We start from the raw sequence: 22,025 nt of genomic DNA on the forward strand, positions 1-22,025 counted from the left end.
GCCCTAGCGGGCCGTCAGTGTGTACTGGCCCTTGCGGTCCAGATTCCTGCCGTAATGGATGGTCAGCCAGAGGAAGGAAGTGAGGAACATCCCGTAAACCTGAAGGAGGCAGAGGGAGAGTTAGGGCTGGCCCTGCTGGGGCGTGGCCCTGCTCTGAGGCCAGACTACTTCAGAGGGGGCAGGGGCAGTGCCCGGGACCTCCGCTGCTCCCTATGTGGGATCTTCCTTGGGCAGGACCCTCTAAAGGAGATCCCTCCCCCCTCTCAGTTACCGTCCCCCGCCCCCCCGGGGCCTCAGTCTCCCCATCTGTAACACGCAGCCCTTGGATCCGATGGAGCTCCCGAAGCCCCACGCGGTTCCTTCTGGGACTTTGCAGCTCTCCTTGGTTCGGAGGGTCCCAGCCCGGCCGGGAGGGGGGCGGGGTCTTGTTCGCGGTCAGAGGGAAGACAGGCCGTCCCCAGCCCACCCAACCCTTCCCTAGGCTGAGGGATAGCGCAGGGGCTGAGCGGGTACCATGAAGGCCAGGGTGACGGCGAACAGGAGGCTGACCAAGCTCAGGTGCTCCCTCACAAAGCGGCTGATCTCCTGGAGGCAGCCCTGGAAGGCCCCATGGAGGCTGAGCTGAGGCCGACCGGCCCCCTGCCCACCCCCAGGGCCCCGCCCCCTCCCCCACGCTGGGCCCCGCAGCTGCCTGAGAGCCCCTGGGGCTGCTCCAGAGCCTGGCGAGGGGGAGGCTCCCCCATGGGGCCGCGGTGTGCCAGGCACCGACTGGGCATTAGCTCATCACGCAGGGCAGAGGAGGGATGGGGAGGGGCAGCCGGGACGGGAAACGGGGCCAGAGGGGGAGGGGGCGGCAGCCCGGGGGAGGGGAGGGGGAAGGGCCAGGAGGGGACAAGTTCCCCGCTGACAGTGACCCCCGTGGAAGTGGGCACGGGCAGGCGGAGGCCGCCCCTCCGAGGAGGCAGGGACCCCGGCAGAGGCGAGGGCCCTGTGGCAGCGTAGGCTGGAGCGGCTGGAGTCCGAGGCACTTCCAGCTCTGGGATTCTGGGCCCCTGGGCCCGGGGGCTGCCCGGCCCTGCCAGCTGAGGCCCATGGTCAAGAGATCTGGCTTACTCACTGCCCGGCCCCCAGGGGAGCCTCAGTCGCCCTCCCTGGGGCTGCCGGGCCCAGACCTGCCCCTCCGCACCCTCGGCCCTCTCCTACCGCTCTCTGCCGCACTGCCTTGCACAGGTCCTTCTCCTCCTGTCCCAGCCAGCTCAGAGGGGAGCTCTTTCCACAGCAGCCAAACTGAAAACGGCCCCGAGACCCCGTGAGGGCAGGTCCGGGAGGAGCCTCTGGGAGGAGCCTGCGGCCGCCCCCCACCATCCACCGGAGGCTCATCCGGGCCTAGGAGGATGCTGCAACTCTCCTCCCCCAGCATCAGGAGCTCCTCATTTCAGGGGGGGGCCTGGAGGCTCCCCTGGGCCTCAGAAGCGGACCAAGCCTTGCTGACACTCTCACTTGAGGAAAGTTCGCTTTCTGTTGTCCCAGAGCCCTCGGGGCCGGGGCTCACCGTGTCGTGGATGGCCGCCAGCTTCTGCCACCAGATGTCCGAGACATTCCGAGTTGCCTGTTCGTAAGCCAGGTCGTAGGTGTCAAGCATGGTGTTCTCCACCTGAGAACGAGACCCCGCCAGGAAGGCCGTGAGCATGGAGCCCCTTGGGCCCTGCTCTCTCCCCGCCTTCTCTTCCCAAGACTTCTCGCCATTACCCGTTCACCACCAAGAGCCTCGTCTGCCCCCAGTGCTCCACAATGGCTCCTTCCCATCATCCCCCTGCCCACCAAGAGCCTCGTCTGCCCCCAGTGCTCCACAGCAGCATCTCACCGGCCCCATGCCCATCATGCCCGTCACCAGCATTATAAGCACCTCGACCACCGGCCGAAGATCCGAAACAACGATCACATTTTATCAAGAAGTCGAGATCCGATGCTGTTTTGCAATTCATTCCATTCTGCCTCTCCCCCATTTTGTACAACCCCCGCCCCCCCCCCCATTTCATCCAGTTGGGAGCTTTATTTCCCTCTCTGAATTGTCAAAGTTCCCCCTCCCTCTAAATCACTAATTTAAAAACCAAATCAACCTGTTATTTCTAGACCCCCGGCTGTCCTTGACCAATTAGAGGTCATTCTTCTGCCTCAATTAGAATTTCTATGGACGAGGAGGGAGGGGGCCTTCCCGAGTGCCTGTCAATCACATTGTCCCCCACCCCATGATGCTTCTGACTTTGCCTGGTTTCCCGGCTCTGAGGCTCCTTCCCGGTCTCGGATGAGCCCGTTTTTGACAAATTCGCGCTTTGCTAAGAAACTGATCACGTTCAGAACTTGTGCCCCGGTTGACACTAATTTCACTCTCGACAGCGTGAGGAAACTGGAAGCCCGGAGGGAGACGTTTCCAGAGCTCGTCCGGCTCTGTCCCCTCTCCTCGCCTGGATAAGTCACACACACACTGTCCCCACCCCCACCCCTTGTCTGGCCCACCCTCCTTTCACCTCCGGCCTACAAAATTCTCATTCTCGGAGACCCAGCTCGGGGGCTGCCTCCTCAGGGAAGCCCTCCCTGATTCCAGATGCCAGCGACCTGAGGCACTTGGGTGCTGCCATAGTGCACAGAGCATGGGCTTTTGTCAGAAGACCCGAGTTCAAATCTGGCCCAAACACTTGCCCACTGCGTGGCTCTGGCCAAGGGACTTAACCTCTCTAGGTGGTGCCTCTTTGGCATCTCAGTCCCAAGATCACTGTGAGGGTCACATGAGATGTCGGTAAAGTGCTTAGGCCAGTTCCTGGCACACAGTGGGGGCCGCATAAATGTCGGCTCTGATGAGCACCACCTTTCTTTTCCCGGAGCACTCCGCCTGGTTTTCTCTGCCCCGGAGCCTGGCACACAGTGGGGGCCGCATAAATGTCGGCTCTGACGAGCACCTTTCTTTCCCCACTCCCCGATTCCCTCCCTAGCTTGTAGTATACGGACTTGCGTCTGCAGCTCCTCTTCAGGCCGTGGCACGGTGCCAGGCACAAAGGGGCTTAGTGACTAGCATACTAATGAAAGGGGATGGCGCGGGCGGCCAGCATGAGCATCCAGTGGTGGGAGTGGCCATGCGGCCCAGAAGGTCCTGCTGAGTGGGGGAGGCCTGAGGACACCCCCACGGCCCCTGAGACTCCGGGCTGGTGGCGTCCGAGACCCCCCCGTGGCCCCAGCTCATGGGGGACGGGCAATGTCCCAGGAAAAGGGGCCCCGGATCTAACGGGAAAGGGCAGTGCAGCAGCCCCCTTCCTCCTCTGTTCTCCCGAGCCCGGGAGGCCATTTTTGCCCTGATTTCTTATTGATTCCAGCCCTTGGGGCGGGCAGCCAGGCAGCGCTCGTGCCAGGGAGAAATCAGTGGGCCACCCGGCAACCGTGAGGAGGGAGAAGCTGGGGGTGAGATCTTCCTTCTGGAAGCGCTCCGGGCAGAGCCTCCCGGCCTCAGCTCCCCCGCTGCCTTCCTGCACCCCCGCTGCCTTCCTGCACCGAGCAAGGGGCTAAGGGGCTCCGGCAGCACGGCGAGCGCCCCCTGCCTGGCTCACTGCCCGTGGAAGGTCGCTGTGCCTGCTCCATGCCTGACGAAGGCCCTACTGTGCGCCAGGCGCTGTGCCCGGCCCTGGGGAGGTGGGAGCTCATGACTGAGACAGTCTCCGCCCTGCAGAAGGGCCCAGACCCGGGCTCCCCTCCATCTCCGTTTGCTGGCGAGTCAGAGGCGATGTTATGAGTGTCGGGGTGGCTCACCCCCCTGGGGGGGTCTGATCTCCCCATCTGGGCCCTCGTGGCCCCTCTGCCCTTTCCCGCTCTTGGGCAAAGGCTTCTGGGAGACTTTGTGGAGGCTGGAGGCCATGCCGGGCTTGCAGCTGAAGGGAGGGGGGGGGGGGAACGAGGGGAGAGGGGCGCAGGGCTTGCAGGCCTGGGGCAGAGGGACCAAGGGGGCCTTTGCCGAGGTTCTGCCCCCACGGAGCGGAGCCTCCTTCCTCCCTCGGCCTGGCACCGGAGCTCCCCCCGGACAGAGGCCCTTGCCTTCGGCTCCCCACGCGCCAGGCCCAGCATAATGCTTGGCCCTAACCTGCGCCCCAGGGGGTCCTCGCTCTGCAGGCCCGGGGCCCCTCGATCCCAAAGGAGGCTGGGTGGGACAGCCCGTCCGCGCCGGGAGAGCCTCCCTCGCCCCCCTCGCGCTGCAGCAGCGGAGTCTGGCGAGGCTCAGCCGCCCTTCTTGCACTCCGGCGCACACACACACACGCACACACGCACACACACACAGGCACACACGCACGCACACGCACAGGCGCGCACACACACGCACGCATACACACACGCACACGCGCACACATACACACGCACACGCACGCACACGCACGCACACGCCAGCCACCAGCAGACCTTTATGAAGCGCCTACTATGTGCCGGGCGTTGGGTACCTTAGAAGCCCCGCTTTGCACAAACCGGGAAACCGAGTCCCCAGAGGCTGCGGGATAAGTCCCAAGCCCCGGCGGGGCACTGGGCGTGTTTTGCACACCTGTGTAGGTCTGGACGTGAGCATTTATAAACGTGCGAGTACGTGTGCAAGCTGCTGCATCTGTCCGTGCGTGCTGGGGAGGGGGCAGGGACGGAGACCCCGCTCCCCCACCCCAGGGCGCCGTGGGGGAGGGGAGGTTGGCAGGGAAGCATCTTGGGAAGGGTGAGTGTCAGGAAGCTGCTGCCCCTCCCCCCCAGCATTTCCTGCGCCCCGCCCCCATCAGCCTCAGGGCTTCCGGGCCTGCATCCGGAGGGGGCTCCGGCCCTCACTTGTTTACTTGGCCCCACCGGGGCTCCCCCCCAATCCCGCGGGTCCCTTCATCCGGAGAGACGGGGTTCGAGCCCAGCTTCAGACTCTCACTGCGCAGGCGCCTTGGGCGGGCCCCGGCTGCCTCTGTCCCGCAGCAGCGGCTCCCTCCGCGGGCTCCCCAGGGCGCTGCCCAGCCCCCAAGGGCCTTTAGGGCACCGGGCTGGGGCCCTTCGCGGGGGCGGGGGGAGGGGCGCTGGCCGGGCATTTGGGGATCCCCTCTTTTGAGAGCAGGCGCTGAGGGAACAGGGGGCGCCTCTTCCGCTGTGGCACCGCCCCCCCCCCCCAGTCCTGGAGCAGGGACCCCGTCTGCCGGGCCCCAAAGGGCAGCCTTGGCTGGAGGGCTCCCCTGCCTCTGTGGGCGGGGCTTCTCCTTGGCGAGCTCCGCCTCCCCTCTCCCAGCTCCTCTGCCTCAAGCAGCGTCCTCCCCTTCTCCGGTCTCCCTCCTCCCAGCCCGGCTGGTCACGCTTGCCGGCCCTGCCTCGGTGTCCAGACTGCGCTCCCATCACCCCGGACCGGCCGCCTCGTGTCTGCCCCCGCCCCCCCGGTGCTTTCACACACACAGGAAGGGCCTGTGCCTGCTCCCTTGGGTCTCTTCCCGACCCCGAGGTCCCGCTCCGGGCCTTTGGGAGCCTCCCAACATTCCTGGGCCGGGCCCGAATCTGGGGCACGTGACCCACCAAGCGGCCCTTCTATCCTTCTGCCCCTCCTGTACCCGGACCCCGCCTCCCTGACTTCTCCAGCCACAGAGAGAGACAGAGAGACAGAGAGACAGAGACAGAGACAGAGACAGACTGAGAGACACAGAGAGAGAGACTGAGAGGGACAGAGACAGAGACACAGAGAGAGACAGAGAGACAGAGACAGACTGAGAGACACAGAGAGAGAGAGAGACAGAGACAGACTGAGAGACACAGAGAGAGAGACTGAGAGGGACAGAGACAGAGACACAGAGAGAGACACAGAGAGAGAGACAGAGACAGAGACAGAGACACAGAGAGAGACAGAGAGACAAAGACAGAGATAGAGAGACAGAGACAGACTGAGAGACACAGAGAGAGACAGAGACAGAGACAGACTGAGAGACACAGAGAGAGAGACTGAGAGGGACAGAGACAGAGACACAGAAAGAGAGCGAGACAGAGACAGAGAGAGAGCGAGACACAGAGACAGAGGGGAGGGACAGAGACAGACTGAGAGACACAGGGAAGGACAGGGAGAGAGACAGAGAAAGGGGGCAGGGAGGGAGAGACAGAATGTGCTAAAGAGATAAAGGGAGAGACAGAGAGGCTTTCCATTAGCCCCGTTCCTTTGCCCGGTCCCTCTCTGGCCCCTGACCATTGTGGTGCCTCACGGCTGGGCCACGGCTTGGCTCTGTGCTCTTTTTCTGCCCGGGAGTCTCTGTTCCACTTCCAAGGGCAGCCCCCCTCTCTTTTTGTCTCCAATGGTACATGATGTGCCCCCCCCCCCATGTCTATCCCCTTTGCTCATCACCTCACTTTTGAATTGGACATGCCCTGCTCCAGTTCCGGTGGAGTCTCTCTCCCTGACTCTGTCTCTGTCTCTCTGTAAAGTTTGTCTCTTTTTCTCTGTGTCTCTGTCCATCTCTCTCCTTTCTCTGCCTCTGTCTCTGTCAGTCTGGCTTTTCCTCTCCCTGACTCTATCTCTATCTGTCTCTCTGTCTCTCTTTGTCTCTCTCTGTGTCTCTGTCTTTGTCTGTCTCTGTCTCTCTCTGTGTGTCTCTGTCTCTCTTTGTCTCTCTCTGTGTCTCTGTCTCTCCCTGACTCTGTCTCTGTCTCTCTTTGTCTCTGTCTTTGTCTGTCTCTCTCTGTGTGTCTCTGTCTCTCTCCCCGAGGCTGGAGAAGTCAGGGACTCTGGGTCTCTTGGTCTCTCTCCTCCCTGCCCCCTCTCTCCCATGGCAGCTGTCTCTCCTTCATCCTCCTCTTGTTATTTTCTCACCCTTCTGGGCCCCTCTTCCTCACCGAGGAGACAGAGATGCCCGCAGGCAGCGGGAAGTGCCCCAGAGGGCTCCCCGCCCCCCAGGCCTGGCACTGCCCTCCCCGGGCACTGCTGCCAGGTCGGCGGCAGGAAGCCGAGTCGGCTGGTGCAGAGTCTTGGCTGGGCGCCCTCGCACCCATCACCAGTTACAGGAAGGCTCTGGAGCCAACGCAGGATGCGATTCCTGCCCCTCGGGGGCCGGGCGGAGGTTGGGGCCCACCCCTCGGGCCGGAAGCCTGGGCCGGAGCCCTCTGGGCCAGCGCCACCAGAGGCCAAAGCGGCCGCTCCTTTGTGCCCCCCACGGCCCCCAGGAAGGCCGACCCTCCCTCCCAGCCTCCCGGCCCTGCCCCGCCTCGTGGAGCCCCCTTGCCCCCAGCACTGGCCGTGGGAACCCCTGAAAACCAGCCAATGCTCCAAGTCTGGGCCCAGGGAGTTTGTGGGAAGTGTAGACTTAAGGGAAAAGCTCAGCATTGCAGAAAGCGGGGCCAAGTGTCCCGCCATGTGCCCCCACTGCCGGAGAGCTGGTTATTAAACATTTACGAGTCGGCTCCGGCCAGCTTCCCCCCAGCCCCCGGAGCTGGTCCCACTCACCTGGGAGGGCTCCCGGTACCTCCAGAAGGTCACCTGCACGGCCACCAGGAACACCAAGGTGAAGGAAAGGAAGCCCTGGGGAGCAGCAAAGGCAGGAGGTCACCTGGGAGCCGGACCCAGGGAAGTGGAGGAGCCGCAGCGGGGGAAGGGGGTCCCTGTGGGGGGGAGGGAGAGGGTTCGGCGGATGCCCGTCCCTCGAGGCTCCTGCTGCAGGGCAAAGGGAAGAGGCTCCAAACCCCTCTGCGGACAAGGAAGCTGCGGCTCAGCGGGTGGAAGGAAGCTGCCGGGCAGACGCTGGGTGAGGGGAATAGGAAACGCAGCCAGAGAAGGCCCGAGGGGCGGCGCTCCCACGTGGAAAAGCGGGCTAGGGGGAGCCGGCCGGGGCCTGCCCGGGAGCGGGCACCAAAGGGCACCCGGTGGGGAAGGGGCGCAGCGAGGCCCCCCCACGGAGAGAACCGGCCGAGCCGGGCCCCGAGGGCCAAAGGCTGCCACGTGGGGAGAAGCCGAGCCGGCTTCAGAGGCCGAGGAGCAGGTTCTGCTCCTGGCCCCGGTCACTGCCAGGAAATCGGGCTGGAGCCAGATCCCGGCTGCTCCCACTCTCCCCGGGAGTCCCAGAGCCGGGCACAGAGCGGGCAGGGGCCGGGCAGAGCTGAGGGTCAGACCCAGAAGGTGCCCGAGGGCCTGGCATCCTGGCAGCCCACGGCTGTGCCCGCAAGACCCAGGGCGGGCAGTCCTTCCTCTGCCAGGCCCTCGTCCCCTGGTCTGCCCAACAACCCCCGTAGACTGGCGCTAGGGCCTCCTCTCTGCCGGGCCCCCTTCCTGGGCACACACGTGCCAGCGGCAGCCCTTGGCTCGGGCTCTGTTCCCATAGCTTTCCTGGCGGGGCCGGAGGAGGCCGGAGGCCCCTGGGCTCAGAGGACCCACTTGGGGGCCCCACACACGGTCTCTCTAGCCCCGTCCAAAGGAGGAAATGGGAGGGAGGGAAGGGCTAGCTCCCTCCCACCTGGCGCGGCTTCTCCGGCTCTCCCCAGGTGCTTCCACAAGCACAACCGTGACTTCTCCATAAGGAAAATCCCACAGAGAGGAAGACAGACCCCCGGGTCCCCCCCAGCCAGGCCCCCTCGGGGGGCATCTGCCCCCCTTCCCTCACGAGCTCCCCTCCCTTCCCCCACTTCCCCTCCAGAAGGCTCAGGGGGCCACGGGACTGCAGGCCCGGGTGGGGGCCAAGCCACTGGAACCAAAGCGGCCTCCGCCCTCCAAGGCCTTCGCTTCCTGAGGAGCTGACCCCGGAGAGGAGCAGCCTTGGGAGGTCGGGCAGGAAGAGCCCCCAGCGGCGACGGCCAATGGAGGGCGGCCGGGACGGGCAAGGAGGCGACAAGCGAGCTGTGGTGGCCGAGAAGCGCCGGGCCCGAGGCTGCTGTCTGACCCTGGACGCCCCCGGGGGGCAGAGCGGGACCCCAGGACCCTTGGAGTTATCGGGGTAATAGGTATAATAATGGAGGACAGCACGGCCCCGGGGAGGACAGCACGGGCATGGGGAGGACAGCACGGCCCCGGGGAGGACAGCACGGGCATGGGGAGGACAGCACGGCCCCGGGGAGGACAGCACGGGCATGGGGAGGACAGCACGGCCCCGGGGAGGACAGCACGGGCATGGGGAGGACAGCACGGCCCCGGGGAGGACAGCACGGGCATGGGGAGGACAGCGCGGCCCCGGGGAGGACAGCGCGGCCCCGGGGAGGACAGCGCGGCCCCGGGAGGACAGCGCGGCCCCGGGAGGACAGCGCGGCCCCGGGAGGACAGCGCGGCCCCGGGAGGACAGCAGGGCCCCGGGAGGACAGCAGGGCCCCGGGAGGACAGCAGGGCCCCGGGAGGACAGCGCGGCCCCGGGAGGACAGCAGGGCCCCGGGGAGGACAGCACGGCCCGGGGAGGACAGCACGGCCCCGGGGAGGACAGCACGGCCCCGGGGAGGACAGCACGGCCCGGGGGAGGACAGCACGGCCCGGGGGAGGACAGCACGGCCCGGGGGAGGACAGCCCGGCACGGGGAGGACAGCACGACACGGGGAGGACAGCACGACACGGGGAGGACAGCACGGCCCCGGGGAGGACAGCACGGCCCCGGGGAGGACAGCACGGCCCCGGGGAGGACAGCACGGCCATCGGCCCCAGACTTGTCCCCCCCTTGCTTTGATCAGCCGCCCCCGAGTCCGTGGCCCAGCAGAGGGGACTCCCCAGGCCCTGGGCTGCCCCCGAGTCCTGCTCTGGCCTTTGTTTCTTCATGTGTAAAACGAGGACAGCGTCTCCAGCCTCCACGGGCTCCTGCTGGAAGCAGCGCTCCGCCTGAGGAAGAGGGGGCTCGTCCTTGTTTTTTTTTGCCCGAACTGTCTGTGTGTGTTTGTGTCTCTGAGACACGGAGCATTCTGGGAACGCAGCCCTTCCCGCAGTGGAATCTGGGAACTTGGCCAGGACAAGCGGCCCGGCCCTTCGAGGACTCAGTTTCCCTCTGTGGCTTCAGGGCTCTCCCAGCCCCCCCAGTCTGAGCCTCCCTCGTGCCCAGCGGGCAGTGCCCTAAAACCGGACCAGCTGCCCAGTCTCCCCTCCCCCCCATGCCCCAGGCGGCTCCAGCTCAAGCCAAGGCCTGGAGGGAGGGAGGGACTGGCGGCCCCGCCCCGGGCACGGGGAAGCGGGGGTGGGGAGGGGGGGTGGGGGGCGCTACCAGCAGGCCCGGCTGCTCCAGGGCTGCACCAGACGCCTGGAAACCCGGGCCCTGGGCAGCACGTGGGCCTGCCAGGAAAGCCAGGCTTTTCCCTTGTTCCAGGGTCGGAACGTTCCGGGCCGGCCGCCAGGCCCAGGGGCTTTTACAGTCAGGGGCTTCGCGCCCCCTCGTGGCCAAGGAGGAAGCCGCAGCTCTCGGTGCGGGGCCAGGAGCTCCTCCCTCAAGAAGCGATCCTTCACCGCAGCCCATTGGGCCGGCCCCGCCCTCGCCCCGCCCCACTTCCTGCTGCACCGAGCCGGCCCCACGGCAACCCCGCCCCCCGCCTCAGTGTCCCCTTCTGCCACTCCCCGCGGGCCTGGCCCTTTCTTCCCCAGGCGTCCGGCTCGGGACACCCCGCTTCTGGACCCAGCCTCCCTCCCCCGCCCCGAGAGGAGGGCTCCCCCTGCAGAGCGTCACCGCCCGAGCGGCAGCCCCCATTGCTGCGCGCGCGCACACATGCACGCGCACACTCGTACACGCGCGCCCCCCCCTCCCCCCCCCCCCAGCCTCCTGCCTGCGCGCTCCCCAAGGCGCGGTCCGGGGCCCCTTCCCCTCCTCCCTGTGATCTCACCGGCTCCTGTGCCTTTAATTACCCCCTCTCTGAGGGGGGCCTCGGCATTCCGAGAGTCACTCGGCCCCACTGCGTGTCGGGCCTTTCACCCAGACAGACCCGAGGCCTCCGACCCGGCGCGGCCCGAGCTCCCTCCCACGCGGCCTCCGAGCGCCCCAGGCCCGCCGAGCGCCCCAGCTTCCGCCATCAGGCCCGCGCTCCTCTCCCCCGGGCAGCTGCCAGATCTCTGTCCCTTTCAGTGACAACTTCCCATCCCCCCTCCATCCCCCCACCCACCATCAGTCCGTCCGCTCTCACATCCTCCCTCCCACCCAGGCAGCCCCTCCCGTGCCCCCCTGTGGCTCTGGGCCTTGGCGCCCTTTCCGGCCGGGTCTCCCCGGGGCCCTTGGCTCTGTCCGGCTCCCCTCGGCCCCTCAGAATCCCCCCCCCTTTAAGGCCCAATTCCAGGGGCACCTCTTTGTCCCGGTCCTCCTGGCTTCCGGGGCCCTTTCTCCCCCTCCCGCACCCATCCCCCGCCCCAGATATCTTATGGCCGATTTCCTTCTATTTTAGATCTCTCCCCGCCCCCCCTCGGTGCTGTCTCCCTTCTCCCCTGCTGAGCCCCTTCTGGGGCCTCCTTTTGGGGGGGCTCGGACTGAGCTCCATTCCCTTTCAGACACCGAGGCGCAGCTACAAGGAGTCCTCCCCCCCCCCCCAGACTTTTCCAGGATAAATATTCCCAGTTCCTAACTTGGACGGGCCTCGGACTCAAGTCCTTGCTCTCCCCATTTCTCTCCCTCGGAGGTGGGGGATGGGACTGGCTAGAGAAAGCTCATCCCTGAGGGAGGCCTGGAGCCAGCCAGAGTGACCTCAGTGGCTTCTCGTAGGACCCGGGAGGACTCTGGGGAGGACTCTGGGTGGGCTTGCCTCAGTCTCAGGCCTCTGAAGCTCCCTTGCTCCAGTTCAGCCCCGGCCTGGACCACAGTAAGCACATGGTCGGCCTGCCTTGGAGGCCTGGGGATGAAAAGGACGGATAGAAGGAGGTCAAGGGCCTCTGCCAGCTGGAATTAGGCCGTGATCCTCCAGGGAAGGATGGTCTGATTGGGGAGCCAAGAGGACAGAAGGAGTGACGGAGAGTGGCGCGCAGCCAGCTCCGGCCCTTCGGCCCCTCTGCAGCTCCGGCCCCTCGGCCCCCTGGCCCTCAGCCCCTGGCCAGCCCCTGTCCCTCTGTAGCCCCGGCCCCTCGGCCCCCCGGCCAGCCCTGGCCCCTTGGCCCCTCTGCAGCTCCGCCCCCCCCCCCCCGCACTCCGGCCCTCAGCCCCCGGCCAGCCCCTGTCCCTCGGCCCCTCGGCACCCTGCCCCTCAGCACCCCTGGCCAGCCCTGGCCCCTCTGTAGCCCCGGCCCCTCGGCCCCCCGGCCAGCCCTGGCCAACCTGGCCCCTCAAAGAATCACAAAGAATATGGAGAGAAGAGCAGCCTTGGGGAGGACCCGGGCAATGGGAGCCGGAGCAGGAAGTGGCCCGAGCTCTCCCCACTTGTCCCCAGCACTTTTCAATCAATCTTCAAAACAGGTTCTGGAGGGGGACAAAGCCCAGCAAAAGAGGGAGGGGAGCCATTTCCCAGCCCAAGATAACGCACAAGTGTCTCTTGGGTAAAGCCCAGCAGGAGGCCCCGAGCCCCAGCCCAGCCCAGTCGCCAGGCGGTGTGGTCCAGACTCAGCTGACCAGCGGCCGGTGGCCAGCAAGGACGCATCCAGCCCTGGGGCAGTGGCCGCCCCGAGGCCCCCTCACAGCCCTGGAAGTTTCCCTGCAATAGGCCCTTGGTCTCTAATCTCTTATAGCAATAGAAGAAAGAAAGAACATATCGATGAATTGGGCACCCAACTAAAAACATAAAAAAACAAACCAAAATTCACCCGTCCAATTAAATATCAAATTGGAAATCCTGAAAATAAAATGAGAGAGTAATAAAAGTGAACCTTGCTTTCATTGCAATTGACCCAAAGAGGGATTAATATACACACTGAGTTGGGTATCGAAATCTCTCTCTTCCTACAGAAAAGTAAAAGGAGAGAGGGATAAGAAAGGGGGGGGGGCAAATAGAAGGAAGGGCAGATTGAGAAGTAAAATATGATGAGGAGGGAAAGAAAGAAAAGAAAAACGAGGTGGGATAAACAAAGGGAAAATAAGATAAAGGTAAACACAAGGTAATTATAAATGCAAATGAGATGCACTAGTCCATAAAACAGACATGGGTAGCAGAGTGGATTAAAAAATAGAATCCTACATTATATTGCTTACAAGAAACATATTTAAAACAGAAACACACACACAAGAAATGGTAAAATAGGCTGAAAAAGAATATCTTACGTTTCAGCTGAAGAAAAAAAGAAAAAAAAACCAGGGGTAGTGATCATGATCTCAGACAAAACAATAACAAAAATACATCTAATTACGAGACAAGAAAGAAAACTACATCTTGTTTAAAAAAAGTTCATGGCAATGAAGTAATATCATCACTAAATATATATATGCACCAAGTGGCATAGCATGCAAATTTCTAAAGAAGATATTAAATGAATTACAGGAGAAAATAGTAAAACTACACTCAAGAGGGGACTTGACTTTCCCCTTTCAGAACTAGATAGATCAAGTCACAAAATCCTCATGAAGGAAGTTAGATATGTAAACTTGTAAAAGTTAGATATGCTAGGCCACTGAAGAAAACTGAATGGGAATAACAAGGAATATACCTTCTTTTTCCTATGGCACATGACAAAAATTGACCGTGTATTATGGCATAAAAACTCAATCATCATCAAAAAGGCAGAAATATTAAACGCATCCTTTTCTGATCATGATGCAATAAAATTACATTTAATTAAGAACTATGGAAAGCTAGATTAAGAATTAATTGGAAGCGAAATAATCGAATTCTAAAGAATGAGTGGGTCAAATCATAGAAATGATTTAAACTCTCATTAAAGGGAATGACAACAATGAGTCAACATATCAAAATTTATGGGATGCAGCCAAAGTTGTACTTAGGGGAATTTTTTTTAAATCTCCAAACTCTTACGTCGATACAGTAGAGAAAGAGCCTATCAACTTATTGGGCCATTAGCAAGCATTAACTGTAATAGGGATAAGTTAAAAGCCTTTCCAGTGAGATTTGGGGTGAACCAAAGGTGCCCATTATCCTCACTATTATGCGACAATGTGCTAGAACTGTTAGTTATAACATAAGAGTAGAAAAATAAATTGAAGGAATTAGAATAGGCGATGTGGAAACAAAAGTATCACTTATTTCAGATATGATGATATACCTAGAAAATCCTAGAAAATTAACTTAAAAATCTGTTGAAATAATGAACAGTTTTAACAAGGTTGCAGGATATAAAAAATACAAAATCAACCCACAAAAATCATAGCATTTCTATATATTATTCACAAAGCTCCATCGCAAGAGACAGAAAGACAAATTCCATTTAAAGTAACAGTAGACGATATAAAATACTTGGGATTCTACCTGCCAAGACAAACCCAGGAATTCTACGAACACAATCGCGAAACACTTTTCACAAAAATAAAGTCGGATCTAAACAGCCGAAAAACTTGATCGCTCGTGACTAAGCCAAGTTAATGTAATAAAATGACAATTCTACCTGAATTATTTTACACAGTCGATGTTGTACCAATCAAACTACCAAAAATGATTTTATCGAGCGAGGAAAAAAATTTCAAAATTCATCTGGAAGAGCAAAAGTTCAAGAATATCACTGGAATTAAGATGGCCCAGCTAGGCCGGATCTCAAACTCTATTTCATCTGGTACTGGCTAAAAAAATAGAGGCTAGATCAGTGGGAAGACATGGGACACAAGAAACAGTCGTCAATGACCATGTTAATTAATCGATCCGGTAGACCCCACCTTCTGAGGTAAGAATGCATTATTTGACACAAAACTGCTGGGGAAACTAGAAAACACTATGGCAGAAACTGGGTCTAGACCAACATCCACATATATCACTATCAGGTCAAACTGGGTACATGATTTAGACATTAAAAATGGTGCCATAAGTAAATGAGGAGAACGAGGAGTAGTTTCCCTACCGGCTCTATGAAGAAAGGAAGCATTTTTGACCAGACGAGATAGAGAGCCTTACAAAGCGGATAATTCTGATTGTATTAAAACCGTTTTTGTACAAACAAAACCCACGGAGCCAAGGTCAGAATGAAAGCCGCAAATCTTTTACAGCATTTCTCTGATAAAGGTACCCCCTCTCAAATATATAAAGACCCGAGTCAAATTTACAAATTTTGTGGGTTGATTTTACATTTTTTATATCCTGCAACCTTGTTAAAGCTGTTCATTATTTCAACAGATTTTTAAGTTAATTTTCTAGGATTTTCTAGAAACGGGACTCATTCCCCAACTGGCAAATGATCAAAGGACATGAACGGGTTAGTTACAGTCACATGAAAAAATTGTCTAAATCATACTATCCTATACTGCAACATATCCAACATATAAAGGATTGCTTGCCATCTAGGGGAGGGGGTGGAGGGAGGGAGGGGAAAAAAATTGGAACAGAAACGAGTGCAAGGGATAATGCTGTAAAAAAAAAAAATTACCCTGGCATGGATTCTGTCAATATAAAGTAATTATTAAATAAAAATAAAAAAAAAATCATACTATCCTATACTTTCTTTGCTTTTTATGGCCTTTTTCCTTTTGCTCCTTTTCTTTTTTCACATGTGGAAATTTGCTTTCTATGACTGCATATATATATAACCTATATCAAATTGCTTACTGTGTTTGGGAAGGAAGGGAAAAACAACTCAAAATTTTATTAAAAATGAATGTTGGGGGCAGCTAGGTGGTGCAGTGAAGTCAGGAGGACCTGAGTTCAAATCTAGTCTCAGACACTTAAAACTTCCTGGCTGTTGACCCTGGGCAAGTCACTTAACCCCAATTGCCTCAGGAACAAAAAGAGAAAAAGAAAAAAGAAAACAAATTAATGTTATAAAAGATATGGGTAATAAACTGGATGAGCAAGAGAATTCAGGGCAGAGAGAACAAGCTGATCTCCCGAATATCGGGGAGCTGTGGGAGGGGGCTCCGGCCTAGATGTGGCTCTAGGTGGGTGGTCCTTGATCAAAAGGAAACTAACCAGTGAAAGGGGACGGGAAGAAGGTCAGGGCCAATGGGCGGCACAGCTGTGAAGTAAAACATGGCGAGAAGCGTTTGAGTGATGGTTCATACCCATGGAGGAAGGAGCAGAAGTGAAAATGCTAAGGCAGGGAGCTGGAGGCCTGGGCCGTCCCCTAATGAAGGAAGTGCCATCCCTCCCCACCTCCCGCCTGGTCTCATTCAGCACTTTGTCCTCTCTCTGGCTCCTTCCCTCCGGCCAACAGTCTTCCCCAACCTGAAAAATGCCACTTGACCCTTCCATCCCCTCCACTTTCTCACTTTCTCTCTAGCTCTGTCTGTTTGACTCTCTCTCTCTCCTGTCTTTCTTGTCTGTCTCTCTCTGTCTCTGTCTCTCTGTCTCTCTGTCTCTGTGTCTCTCTCCTCTCTCTGTGTCTCTCTGTCTCTGTTTTTCTTTCTCTTTCAGCCTTCCCTCCCTCTTTTTCCCTCCTCTCTTTCCCTCTCTCCCCTCTCCACTCCCCAGAGTAGAACAGTCAGTAGGATACAAGTGTGACTTGCCCTAAATCCTTTGCCATCCTTGGGGGGGGGGGGGGGGGACCCTGCTGCTCTGCCCCCGCTCGGGATCAGCCGGGAGGAAGGAGCGGCTGCAAAAGCTCCAGGAGCTCCGAGGGCGCGTGAGCCGCAGCAGCCGGGGCTTGTGCCGGGCCGAGGGGCACAGGGACGGGCCGAGGCCGGGTTTGGAAGGGGCCGGACTCCAGAGGCGGCAGAGGCCAGGCTGGCTCCATCAGGAGGGGGACAGCCCGGGGCAGAGAGGAAGGAGGGGGCCCTGGTGCCATAAAAGGGAAACTAGCAGGGCCTGGACTTCCCAGCCGGGGAACCTGCGGAGCCGGAGGTGGTTGCAGATCCAGGGAAGAGATCCCAGCCCCCGCTACTTTCACACTGCCAGGGAGGCCCCCAGCTCAGCTGCTGCCCCTGAAGGGGGGGAGGGGGCAGCCTGGTTCTGGCCTGGGGGGGGGCAGCCTGGCTCCCTTCTGCCTCTAATGCCCCCCCCCCCGTTCTGGGGGTTTGGGACTTCTGCCGGGGGGGGGGGGGGGGAGCCAGTCATTCCCATTTTCAAGATGAGGAAACCAAGGCGGGGGAAGGGAAGGCGGAGCCGGGTCCTCCAGCTCGGGCTCCTCTCTCCCCGTCCAGGGCCCGTCTCGGTCCGGCTGCTTCCTGGCTGCTCACGGGGGAGGGACCCAATCCCTGGCTACTCACCCCGGCCATGAGGCCCTTGGCTTCTCGAACCACGGCCAGGATGCTCAGAACCACCCCGAGGGTCAGCAGCGAGGTCAGGAAGATGCCCAGGGAGAAAGCTGTGGGAGGGAGGGGGTCAGGGCTGGGGGCGAAGGTCAAAACTCCCGGGGGGGGGGGGCGCAGGGGAAACTCCGGGGGTCCCGTCAGGGGAAGGGCTCCTGGGGGACAGAGATCTCCCCCGGCCCCTTGGCAGCCCCAGCTCAGCTTCAGCCGCTCCAGCTCCAGCTCCCACCTTTGCTCCCCTTTCCGGCCCCCAGAAGGCCCCGAGGCACCGTCCCTGTCCCACTGCACGGTACGGAACCGAGGCTGGGCAGGCCCCAGGGGGACTCACCCAAGTGGTGCAAGGGCCCGGACGGGCCGTTCTCCGGGGAGGCGGCGAGCAGGACGACAAAGCGGTTCCCAAACCGGCCCAGGGCGGTCAGGGCGCCCATGCTGAGGCTCAGCAGCTGCAGGGAGGCCACGAGAGAGAGAGAGGGAGCTGGGGGGGCCTGGGGGGAAGGGGTGGGTGCTCGGGGGGAGGGGGCGCTCTGGGGGAGCTGGGGGTGGGGGGCTGGGGAGCAGGGACCCAGAACCGGGGCTCAGGGGGCAAGATGCAGGTGCGGGGGGCCCCGGAATAGCTGGGAAAGCCAAGTTAGCCCAAACCCAAAACCACAAGGGGGGGGGCTCATCCCTAGAAACGTCCGGACTAGAACCCGGGTCTTCCTGCCCCCAGGAGGCGTTTCCTCCGTACAACTGTGCCACGGCCAAGGCCGATCTGGGGCCCGGCTGCTGCTCAGAGCCAGCTCAGGCCCGGGGTCCCCGGGGAAATCAGGGGGTGTCTGGGCCCTCACAGTAGGGAGCATGAGGAGGGGGGTCAGTAAACGACCCGCTGGCCCAAGGGAAGGCAGGGGAGGGGGGAGGGGCCCAGGAAGGAGCAGCCAGCCCCCTCCCCACGCCGGGGCTCAGGCCTCCAGGTCCTTGGGGGAGGTGGGCCAGACTGCCCCAAACTAAGCCCGCCAGGCTCAGGCCCATTTAGGGCAGATCCCTGGCTCTGGCCGGGGCGCCTGGGGCTAGTCCATCTCTGGGTTGTCTCTCCCCGGCCTCGGCCCCCAGCCCCTGTCCCGGCCCCCGGCCCCGGCCTCAGCCTCGGTGTCAGCTCCTTCCTGCCTCCGGGGCCAGCCCGGCAGCCGCTGATAACTGGGTCTCTGGTGGCCCTGATAAGGCCGAGGCCTCCCCGGCTCCGGCCCTGACTTCAGGAGCCTTGGCTGGCCCAGGCTCAGCCCCCCCAGCTCGGACCCCCCGGCCCCCGCGCCCGGCCCACCCTTGGCCCCCAACCCAAGCCCCGGAAGTTACCAGGATGAAGAAGCAGGTGGCCAGGAGCTGGCACTTGGCGAAGCGGACCCGGCGCCGGGGGCCCATGGCAGCCGCCCTCTCCGGACTCCAGTGGCCGCCGGCCGAGCCCCGGCTGTGGTTTCCAGCAGAGCCGGACCCGCGACCACAACGTCCTGGGCCGCCGCAGGGCACGGTGGGAGATGTAGTCAGTGCGCGGGGGGGAGGGGGGGGGCTCCCGGGCCGGAAAGTGCCTCCGCAGAGACTTCAGCTCCTCTCCCTGCTGGCAACAGTGAGCCAAGGTAACAAGGGGGCTCCCCAGTGCCTCGGAACACGGCCTGGGCCCTCAGAAGGGGGTCGGGGGGTCTCTGGGCAGTGACCCCTCCCCCTCTCAGCTCCCACTATTTGGGAAAGACAGAGACAGAGACAGACAGAGACAGAGACAGACAGAGAGAGGAGAGAGACAGAGACAGAGAGACAGAGACAGACAGAGACAGACAGACAGAGACAAGAGAGAGACAGAGACAGAGAGACAGAGAAAGACAGAGACAGAGACAGAGAGAGGAGAGAGACAGAGACAGACAGAGACAGAGAGAGGAGAGAGACAGAGACAGAGAGGAGAGAGACAGGAGAGAGACAGAGACAGAGACAGAGAGATAGAGACACACACACACACACACACACACACACACACACACACACACACACACACACAGAGCCCTGCAGGCTTAGACACAGGAGTTGGGGCTCAGTTTTTTGAGTGACTTATCCCCGTGCCCCCAGTGACTCCCGCTTCGATGTCCCGCACCACAGGAGGAAGGTACCGCCCAGTGCGCTGGGTGGTCCCGGACCCCGAGTTCACCGATGCGCTATGACCCTGGGCAGGTCCCATGCCCAGTCTGCCTCAGCGGCTCGGCTGGAAGATGGGGCCCCAGCCCTTGTCTCCTCCGTCTGCGGGCAGCAGTGGGGGCTGGAAGGCTCGCTGTGGGAAAGTCTGAATTTTTTACAGAACCTGCCAAGCTGCCCCCCCTCCCCCTCCCCCGGGCGACCTTTTCATTTCCCACTGAAGCCGCTTGGGGTCTTTTCTCTTCTCCCCAAGTTCGCCATCCGCCCACCCAGGGGCTCACACTGAGGCCGCGCCCGGCCCTCTTCCCCGGTTTACCCAAATGCTGGGGGCAGCAGCAAGCCCCGCCCTCCCCCCTTTCCTAGGGGCGTCTGTGGCCCGTCCCAGCCCCAAAGCAGAATGGGAGCAGCGGCTCCCGCCGAGGGCTTTGTTCCCAGCTCGGTTACAACGAAGAGCCCCCCAGCACCGCGGCCTCCTTGAGGCGCGCCCCCCGTACCGGCTCCGGGACAGCCCCGTCAGGGGGCGGGAGTGAGGGTCTCGCCAGGCGGCTGGATCTGCAGTCCTCCCTCCCGGCTCTGCCCCCGGGCTGGGGGCTCCCCACAGACTGGCCGAGGAGGAGGGTGGTGGGGGCTAACCTGCGGCCGGCGGGGGTCCGGGCTGGGGCTAACCTGCGGCGCTGGCCCAAGGTCCATTTTACCAGGTTCAGGCCAAAGAGATTGGGGGAGACCAAAGGCCTGTGACAAGGTGGGGGAGCAGGTGGGGGACGGCACAGAACTCTGCCCTCCCACTGCCATCCCACCCTCAGGAAGCCCAGCCTTCCTACAGCTCCAGAGTCCAACGAATCCCGAGGGGCTCAAGCCCTTTCCAAGTTCCCCCCACAGCCGACGGCCACTGCTGGAGGCTCCCGAGATCCCCCCAAGCCCAGTGGCCACTGAGTCAGAAGCCTTGGGGATGAGGGCCATTCAGCCACTACTCTCTCCCCCTCCCCCTCGTGCTCTCCCTCCTCCTCTGAGCCCCATTTCACCCTAAGCCCCGGCGGGGGGGCGCAGTAGGGTCAGGGTTTAGAATCCTTCTCCCTCCAAGGCTGACCTGGGTAAATCAGCTGGCCCGGCCAGGACAGTGCTCCCCTTCCCCTCCTCCTCCTCCACCAGATAAAAGGGAACTGTCCCAGCTCCTCCCCCACCCCCGGGCCGCCCGAGCCCTCCATTCTCTGTCCAGCACAAGGCCTCATTGTGCTCCTGCCGCACATTAATATGCAGCCCCCTTCTCCCGCAGCCCCCCATCCCTTTTCAGGAAGGCCAGGGGGGGCAGCAGCGAGCAAGAGGCGGGGCTGTGGGGGAGGGCCCCACGAGGACAATGTTTGTCCCCAAAACTAAAAGGGGGGAAGATGCTCAGAGCTCTGCCTGCCGCCTCCCTGGGCCTTCTCCCCTGAACTCCCGGCTCCTTGGAGACCCCCAGCCCAAGGCACACAGAGAGTGGGGCCGTCTTCAAATGGATGTGAAAGAACAAAGGGGAGGGGGTTATGAGGGGGCTGGGGCAGAGACAGAGAAAGCTGGGGACACACAGAGAGAGGGAGAGACAGAGAGAGACACAGAGAGAGAGAGAGACAGACAGAGACAGACAGAGACGGAGAGAGGGAGAGACAGAGACAGAGAGAGAGACAGAGAGAGAGAGACAGAGACGGAGAGAGGAGAGACAGAGAGACAGAGAGAGAGAGAGACAGAGAGAGAGACAGAGAGGGAGACAGAGAGAGAGACAGAGAGGGAGACAGATAGAGAGAGAGAGACAGAGAGAGAGACAGAGACGGAGAGACAGAGACGGAGAGAGTGAGAGACAGACAGAGAGAGACAGAGACGGAGAGAGGAAGAGACAGAGAGAGACAGAGACAGAGACAGACAGAGACAGAGAGAGGGAGAGACAGACAGAGAGAGACAGAGACGGAGAGAGGAAGAGACAGAGACAGAGACAGAGAGAGGGAGAGACAGACAGAGAGAGACAGAGACGGAGAGAGGGAGAGACAGAGACAGAGAGACAGACAGAGACAGAGAGAGGGAGAGACAGACAGAGAGAGACAGAGACGAGAGAGGAAGAGACAGAGAGAAACAGAGACAGAGACAGAGAGACAGACAGAGACAGAGAGAGGGAGAGACAGACAGAGAGAGACAGAGACGGAGAGAGGAAGAGACAGAGAGAGACAGAGACAGAGAGAGGGAGAGACAGACAGAGAGAGACAGAGACGGAGAGAGGAGAGACAGAGACAGAGAGACAGACAGAGACAGAGAGAGGGAGAGACAGAGACAGAGAGAGACAGAGACGGAGAGAGGAAGAGACAGAGAGAGACAGAGACAGAGACAGAGAGACAGACAGAGACAGAGAGACAGAGACAGAGAGAGGGAGAGACAGACAGAGAGAGACAGAGACGGAAAGAGGAAGAGACAGAGGGAGAGAAAGGGAGGGAGAGACAGAGAGAGGGAAGGCGAAAGAGAGGGAAGGAGGGAAAATCAAAGACAGAAAAAAAACAGATACACAAAAAGAGACAGAAACACACAGAGAGACAGAAACAAAAAGCCAGAAACAGAGAGACAGGTGGAAAAAAGGATGGAAGGAAATAAAAAAATAGTAAACATAACTCTAAAAATAAGTGGGAT

General features: G+C 60.6%; 1 protein-coding gene across 1 annotated transcript; it reads right to left on the reverse strand.

The window, feature by feature from the left end:
• Window positions 1-2: 2 nt before the first annotated feature.
• TSPAN32 (tetraspanin 32) lies at window positions 3-18,797 on the reverse strand. The gene is made up of 8 exons (XM_051964437.1): window positions 18,558-18,797; window positions 17,557-17,671; window positions 17,187-17,284; window positions 7,472-7,546; window positions 1,553-1,654; window positions 1,204-1,287; window positions 514-597; window positions 3-99 (listed from the first exon to the last, which is right to left on the reverse strand). The coding sequence occupies exons 1-8, from the start codon at window positions 18,621-18,623 to the stop codon at window positions 4-6; spliced, it is 720 nt and encodes a 239-aa protein (XP_051820397.1). The 5' UTR covers window positions 18,624-18,797; the 3' UTR covers window position 3.
• Between the last annotated feature and the right edge of the window lie 3,228 nt (window positions 18,798-22,025).

The sequence above is a fragment of the Antechinus flavipes genome, chromosome 6, assembly GCF_016432865.1.
Source record: "Antechinus flavipes isolate AdamAnt ecotype Samford, QLD, Australia chromosome 6, AdamAnt_v2, whole genome shotgun sequence".
Lineage (NCBI taxonomy): Eukaryota > Metazoa > Chordata > Mammalia > Dasyuromorphia > Dasyuridae > Antechinus > Antechinus flavipes.

Coding starts and splice junctions, on each gene's coding strand:
- TSPAN32 (XM_051964437.1), bottom strand. CDS start 18,623: ATGGGCCCCCGGCGCCGGGTCCGCTTCGCCAAGTGCCAGCTCCTGGCC. Junction 1,288..1,552: donor TGGCGGCCATCCACGACACG/GTGAGCCCCGGC, acceptor GGCCGTTTTCAG/TTTGGCTGCTGTGGAAAGAG. Junction 598..1,203: donor AGGCAGTGCGGCAGAGAGCG/GTAGGAGAGGGC, acceptor GGGGCCTTCCAG/GGCTGCCTCCAGGAGATCAG.